This window comes from Octopus bimaculoides, chromosome 7 (genome assembly GCF_001194135.2).
Source record: "Octopus bimaculoides isolate UCB-OBI-ISO-001 chromosome 7, ASM119413v2, whole genome shotgun sequence".
NCBI lineage: Eukaryota > Metazoa > Mollusca > Cephalopoda > Octopoda > Octopodidae > Octopus > Octopus bimaculoides.
In genome coordinates, this window is record NC_068987.1 from 62,515,175 (window position 1) to 62,523,604 (window position 8,430).

General features: G+C 37.6%; 2 protein-coding genes across 2 annotated transcripts in view; one reads left to right on the forward strand and one right to left on the reverse strand.

Annotated features, from left to right (window-relative positions):
• Window positions 1-8,430, forward strand: part of LOC106879131 (uncharacterized) — a 209,593-nt gene that overhangs the window by 19,711 nt on the left and 181,452 nt on the right. The window lies entirely within an intron of this gene.
• LOC106879141 (uncharacterized) lies at window positions 6,159-6,497 on the reverse strand. Its single transcript, XM_014928581.1, has one exon. It carries the CDS (start codon window positions 6,495-6,497, stop codon window positions 6,159-6,161), a length of 339 nt encoding a protein of 112 aa, XP_014784067.1.

The following is an 8,430-nucleotide window of genomic DNA, read 5'->3' on the forward strand; positions in this document are numbered from 1 at the left end:
CCAGGCTTCCCATCCCTACAGGAAGTGCAAAAAATCGTGCTAACTGGAACGACCCATGTACTGCGAAGAGCATTATCGTTGTGAAAACAACATCCATTCATGATTTTTTTTTTGTTTTTAATTTTTTAATCTTAAATACATGTTTTACCTGTGAATTTGCGTGTGTAAACTGGGAATGCATACAACGAGTTTCTCTGCCCTAGGTGTACGGAAAACACTCGGCGAGAAATGGAAGAAAATTTGAAGAAAGAAGAAAAAAAAAACAACATAATAATAATAATAACGTTAATCCTTCTTTCTGTTATAGGCATAAGTCCTGGAATTTGGGGAAAGTGTCCAATTGTTTTCATTGAACCCAGTGTTTGACTGGTACTAAATTCATTGACTCCGAAAGGATGAAAGGCAAAGTCAACCTCAGCCTTTCATCATTTTCAAGTCGATATATTAAGTACCAGACAAGCACTGAGGTCACTGAAATCAAGCGACTTCCTCCCACTCCAAACTTAGGTTTTGTGCCTATAATAGAAAGGATAATCGTCGTCGTCGTCGTCGTTATCATCATCATCATCATCATCATCATCATCATCATCATCTTCCTTCAATTCTGTTTCCACGTCTTACCGAGTGTCTTCTTGACATCAAGGGCAAAGAAACTCACTATATACATTGTTAGGCCATTAGAATAAACACACTGGATTGTTCATTTACAAAGTTATGCCATTGAGAAGAGGAGGAGGAAGAAAGACAGAGAGAAAAAATTTAAAAAAGGAAAATTAAAAATAGACAAAAAAAAACAAAGGGGAAAAAGAAAAGAAAATTCACAGCGACAATACTCTTCTCAGTGCGTGTGACGTACCAGTTAAGACAATCTTTTGCACTTCCTACATGGATGGTAAGCCAGAGATCATTCTCAAATAATTTTCAGTTCCTTTTTTGATCATTCCAAGTCTCCCACAATTACTGGTATTGTAACTGTCTTGAGATGCCACATCTTTTCGATTTCGATTAGCAAGTCTTTATATTTTCTGAGCTTATCAAATTCTTTTGCCGAGATATTATGGTCACAGGATATGCTTGTGTCAATCAAATAGCAGACTTTATTATTTTTGTCTTTCACAACAATGTCTGGTTTATTACCTTTGATGCTCCGGTATGTACATAGTGGAAAGCGCCAAAGAATCGTTACATTTTCTCCCTCAGTTACAGCCTCGGAGTGGTGCTTGTACCATTTGTCAGCAGTTTTGATTTTATAATGCCGACACATTATCCAGTGCAGATATTGGTCAACACTGTCATGTCTTGATTTGTACTCTACAGGTGCTAAAACCTTACACCCAGAGATTAAGTGGTCCACTATTTCAAACCCAATGTTGCATTATCAGCACTTTGGGTCTACACCATTTTTTATTACATTGGCTTGATAGTTCCGGGTCTGATAGCTCTCATCTTGAGCAGCGACAATAAAACCTTCGCTCTCTGCTTTTAGCCCTGAGCTCCGTAGCCACTGATGGGTGTACTTCTGGTCTACATTAGCTTGATTGTTACTGGGCATACATTCCTCACGAAGCGGTTTTTATTCCCAGCCAATTGTTCAAAGGCATTTTGCCTTGCCATTAATATCACCTTCTTTGCAACTACATTTGCCGCACTTACATGCTGTTCAACCGGGGTATTATGGGTAAACTTAACTGAAAATTTTTTCCTCTTCTTCATAACAGAATGGAGCTTCATACGTATTATTATTATTATTATTATTATTATTATTATTATTATTATTATTATTATTACCTCCACCTTAGCGAAGGCGGAGGTATTGTTTCCAGTTGTGTTTGTTTGTTTGTTTATCCGTGGATAAGATATCTCAAGAATCGCTGGATGGATTCGAATGAAACTTTCAGGAATGTTTGGCCTTGTAATTGGTACGAATTGGTTCGATTTTGGGTTCGTACCGGACAAGGATTCTGGATTATTTTTTATTATTTTCTTTACTTTACATGTATATGTAAAGTTTCACATAGTTCTCTTGTACACGCACACACATACACACATATGCTCACACATTTTCAGCGTTGAACATTACCATCCCATTTCCATTGTACACACACACACACACACACACACATACACACACACACACACACACACACACACACACACACACACACACACATACACACACACACACATGCACGCAAGCATGCCTCTCTTTTACACACACATATACTCACACTTCAAACGCCATTTATCGGCTTTTTCACTTGTTATTCATCTTGTTATTCATGTATCACCCTCTTATTATTATTATTATCTATCACCACTTGTTATTCATCTATCACTTTCTTATTCATACGACGCTCTCTTTGCCATTTACCTCTCACTCCGGCTCTATTTTATATACAAATATATCTATATATATATGCATATATATACATACATATATGTACATACATATATATGTATATAGGTATGCGTATATGGGTACAGGACATCACAAAACGTAAACAACATGAAATACGAAAATAAATTTCGGTACGCAAACAACGAGAGAAACAAATGGAAGCAAGACAAGTAACATAATGAACGACCCTTCATCAGTTGTCGGATGTCCTTCTACTCCTTCTACTCCTTATTTCGGGCATTGAACGACAATATAAGACTTTGAAGGCAGTTGCTCCCGCGAACCAAAATAAAATTTGGGATTTGCGAAGGGTCAAAGCTGGTAACAAAAACAGGACAGTGGAGACATGCAAGGAACCGAACAAATATATAAAAAGACAACGCTCGCTATTACATTAGGAGATTATACATACATTTTAACACTTTACAGTATACTTACATATATACGTAATTCTATACATCGATCTAATACAACAGAATTACTAAAGGAAGACAGGAATTTAAGACCACTATACAGTATGCATTTCATTACAATTATAATTTTTATGTTCCATTATGTTTCTCTACCAAAGTTCCTGTTGCATTTCAACCAGTGTTTCCAAAACTTTTACGAAATGATTCCCAAGGACTTATCGATACGTGTACGCTCAATTCATGCAAATATTTTCATTACCCAGACGACACACATACAGCATTACAAACATAGCCTGCACATCCACTTGCACATTCCATGACTCCCATTGGGATTGACAAGGTACCGAACAAGATATATGGATTATTTTTCCGTTTGAGAGCGATCGGGTTCATTTTTAGTATTCTCGTTTGTGAGAGCAGTCGATTTTATTTCAGACATTCTCATTTTAAAAATCATCTTCGTTTATTGTTGAGAAGACGTTGGTGTTGCTTTGGCGTAGGTTTGCGCTGAGTGCTCTTATCTTGATTATTATTATTATTATTATTATTATTATTATTATTATTATTATTATTATTATTATTATTATTATTATTATTATTATTCAGTAGTTTTATTTTTATAACGTGCTTTCACTTTACTACCGAGTGCAGCTCTGTGTGCCTCGGGTATGTACTGTGGTTTGCTGTGATGCTCTTATGGTTACTCTATTGAAAATGTTTTGCGTAGGATGTGTGCAGTGCCCAGTAGTGCAATTTTCTGTATGTTATATATATTTGTAGGTCCTGGTGTTTTTGTTATGTATTTGTCTGAATATTTTTTTATCATACCTAATGCGCCTACTATGATAGGAATTGTTCCTGTTTTTAGATTCCACATTCGAATTACCTCTATTTCCAGGTCTTTCTATTTTGAAAGTTTCTCCATTTCTTTTAGAGAAACATTGTCATCTGCTGGTATTGATACATCAATTAGAAAGCTATTTTTATTCATGATCTCTGACAACTACATCTAGCCTATCGGTCTTAATTTCTCTATCTGTGTATATTGGCAAATCCCATAGTATGATTGCTTTCTTGTTTTCTGTGACCTTTTCTGGCGTGTGCTTATACCATACTGAGCAGCCAGAGATAATATGATTTATTGTTTCTTGTCCATCTCCACATATTCTGCAGTTATTTGTTATGTTTCTTTTCATTGTATGTTTTTGGTAATTTCTGGTGGGGAGGCTTTGGCGTTGTGCTGCAATTAAAAATCCTTCAGTCTCTACTTTAAGTCCTGAGCTTCTCAACCATTGCTGGGATTTTTCTCTGTCTATTTCTTTTGCTTTTAGTTTAGCCCAGTATTTTCCATGAAGGGGCTTTTCGTGCCATCGTTTTATCATGGTCCGTTGCTGTTCTAGTTTTAGTTTGGATTTCATTTGTTTTATGGCTTTTGTTGTTTCTTCTTCTTCATATTTGTTAGGTAGTATGACTTCTTGTTTGTATTTGTCAGCTTCCTTAAAGACTGAGAACAGTTTCTTTTTGTTCGTGTTTTGTGGCTATTTGTATTAGTTTTCTTTGCTTCTGGAGTAGGTATTTTTCCTTGCTTCTAGAGTAAGTATTTTTGCGTCCTAGGGTGAGTGAAGCATAAGAGGTATGAAATATGATTGAAAGCTTGGGAGGGAAAATGGCAGGGGCAGTAGCGAATATCTTCATGTAATACAACACAGTCATTTAAATTGATAGGGTTTTTTTTAAGGATGTGGGCAGTACTTGTCAGCACAATCTTTTGGATTTCTCTGAGACATGGTTCTCCTGGAAGCTTATCTAGATGTTTCTGACATCCCTTTCTTATCATACATAGGGCACCTACAATAACAGGAATAGTTCTCGCTTTAAGATGGCACATCTTTTGTATTTCAGTTTCAAGGTCCTTATATTTACTCAATTTGTCAAATTCCTTTACAGATATATTTTTATCAGCTGAAACACTTACAAGTATTAGTCTACAATTATTTTCTTCTCTTCTTTAATGACTATGTCTGGTCGATTAACCTGGGTCGTTCTGTCGGTTCTGATTGGAAAATCTCAGAGGATAGCGACATTTTTACCTTCAACGACTGGCTCAGAATGATGTTCATACCAGGAGTCCTGTTTACATATTTTCCAATCTAAATACTGTCCTACCCTATCGTGGCGATTTTTGTATTCGTTTGGTGTCAGCAAAGGACATCTCGAGACGAGACGGTCTATTGTTTTATCGAATTTATCGCAGAATATGCATTTAGGGTCAGAACCGTTTTGAAGCACGTTAGCCTGGTAGTTTTTTGTAAGCAATTTTGATCTTGTGCCGCTAATATGAAACCTTCAGTCTCTGCTTTCAGTCCTGAGCTTCTCAGCCACTGATGGTTTGTTGCTTGGTCTACATCAGCATTTCAGCTTCGAAGTATATACTGTCCATGCAGAGGCTTCTGGCTCCATCGATCCTCAATTTGTTTCCACCGTTTTTGTTTGCAGTCTGTTTGATCCGTTTTGCTTGTTTTGTAGAAGTGCTTTCAGGTTCTTCATCTAATTCAGGGCCAATGCCGTGTTCCCTTGCGAATTTGCAAGCTTCCTTGACAATAGAATGTAATTTTTTGCTGCTTTCGTGCTTGCACACAAGCGGCAGCATCCAGTCCTCTGTACCAGATAAGTACTTGTTCATTGCTTTTGTGGAGGTCTTATAGCACAGTTCTACCTGCATCATTCCTCCTCCCCCATTAATTCTAGGTAGGTACAAATCATCAACGTCTGCTTTGGGGTGATGCATGTTCTTAGATGTCAGTAGTTTTCTTGTCTTCCTGTCCAAGCGTTGGAGCTCTGTATGATTCCAGTTAATGATGTTAAAACTGTATTGAACTATTGGAAGTGCCAGGGTGTTAATGGCTTCGATGCGATTTTTTGAGTCGAGTTCAGTTTTTAGTATGAGTCGTATTCTTCTGTAATACTCCTTTCGTAGTAGCATGTTGTTGCATACCATCTTTTTCGTTTATCCCCAGGTATTTATAGCTTTCTTGTAGATCAAGATCCTTGATGGTAGTGTCGGTGTCTAATTTAATGTAAGTTGTTTGTTTGAGCCTGCCCCTTACAAAAGTTACTTTAGCACACTTATCAAGGCCAAAATCCATTTCGATGTCATTACTGAACTCTTTTACTGTTGTTAACTGCCCTACTAGCTCTTCGTCGTTTCTAGCAAACAGTTTCAGATCGTCCATATAAAACTGATGGTTTATAATGTTATACACTTTGAATGCATACCTGGTGTTACTCAGTTCGTTTGAGAGTGGGATCAGTGTCATGCAATGCAAAAGAGTAATGGAGAGAGGGAGTCACCTCGGAGGAAGACTCGTTTTGATGTTGATGTTGTTAGATTGGCTCATTCCATTACTACGGTGTAGAACGAGACGTGTATTCCACTTGGCCCTCCTACCGTGTAAGAATTTGGAGACGACAGGAGAGGTCTTATATATCTCAAGGGTCTTGAGTAGCCAATTATGTGGGACACAATCAAATGCTTTCCTGTAGTCTATCCATGCCATACTCAGGTTCTTTTTGCTCTGGAAATTCTCTACAATCATTTTATCTAAGTAATACTGGACAACTGGTACCGTCTTGAGGTTTAGAGCTGCAATTTTATTCTGGGAGTTCAGCTCGGTATTCAGGACCATTCTGACACGTCTATAATATTATTTCCTGATTTTCTCTTTCGCTGATCCGTGTTGAGTCCTTTTCCGTTCGTGTACACCAAGATACCTATAAAAGCCTTCTTGATTCAGGTTCTTGATTGATATCATGACCAAATTGGGTCGCGGTATTTGCTATCAATTTACCACGTTTGAACGGAGCTTTTGTACACTTGTCAAGGCCAAATTCTACATTGATGTCATCACTGAATCTTTTCAGTTACTAGTAGCCTTTTCAGATCTCGTCATCGTTTGCATATAATTTCTGATTACCTATGTAGAGCATAGTAAAGAAATAACACATACATGTATGTGTTATTTCTTTACTACCCACAAGGGGCTACACACAGAGGGGACAAACAAGGACAGACAAACGGATTAAGTCGATTATATCGACCCCGGTGCGTAACTGATACTTATTTAATCGACCCCGAAAGGATGAAAGGCAAAGTGAACCTCGGCGGAATTTGAACTCAGAACGTAGCGGCAGACGAAATACCGCTAAGCATTTCGCCCGGCGTGCTAACGTTTCTGCCAGCTCGCCGCCTTATATGTGTATCTATGTATGTTTGTATGCATGTATGTATGCATGCATGTATGTATATGGGGTATATATATATATATATATCTATATATATATATATATATATATATATATATATATATATATATATATATATATATACCAGGGGCATATATTCCGGGTGTGCTACGTGAGTTTGCCACCGAGAATGGCAAATTCATTATAGATATTAATCTTATTCATTAATATAATCACAAATCTTAATGGAAAACTTTTGTCATACCCTTGCTTGAAATTTGGTGGCATTGCGTGTAGCAGCATACCCAATACAACAACCACTATACGCCACTGGTACTTATGGATGCAGGCGTGCGTATATGTATACTATTTGGACATAAGATTTTTTGAACACAACACATTCTCGTTGGAATTATATCTCACGAGTTGTTCAATAAATAGCTAACAATCTCTGAGTATATTTAGTGCTGCGATATTTGTCAACACGTACATGAAACGGACAAATTGCTGAGAAATATAATACCACATCAAACATATGTGAAAATATTTATTTAGCGATAGAGTTGAGTCCTGTTTTTGTAAACCGGTCAATACTGGGTCCGTCAAGCAGCTTCAACAATAGATGCAGTGGTCATCATTATCATGCATGTATAACGCAGCCTTAGTTCCCCCCCCACACACACACACAGATATATGTCATTGCCCAGCTTTCAGTTGAAGCAAATTTCGAAGAGATTGAACTACCGAAATAACAACCGCGTTATTGCGAAGCCGGAGATCCTGTTCTTGCCTGTTTCTGGACAACTTGGCTTTGTAAGTGAGAGATTTAATAGTACTGTGCAAGCTGTCACTGACTTTGGGTTTTAGCACGGCCATTGCTGAAAGCCATTTGCCAACCACCATATCCGTGAGTGAGCGAGTGTGTATACATATACATATATATTTTTTCATATATTCTTTTACTTGTTTCAGTCATTTGACTGCAGCTATGATGGAGAACCGCCTTAAAAGGTTTTTTGGTCGAAGAAATCGACCCCGGTACTTATTCTTTGTAAGCCTAGTACTTATTCTATCGATGTCTTTTGCTGAACCGCTAACTTGCAGCGACGTAAACACACCAATATTGGTTGTCAAGGGATGGTGGTGGGACAAACACAAAGACATGAATATAGGCATATACACATGTGTGAGCTTATTCCAGTTTCTGTCTACTAAATCCACTCACAAGGTTTTGGTCAACCTGAGGCTAGAAAAAACATGCCCAAGATGCCACGCAGTGGGGTACTGAACCCGGAACCATATGGTTGAGAATCAAGCTTCTTACCACACAGCCACGCCTGCGCCTATATATATATATATATATATATATATATATAT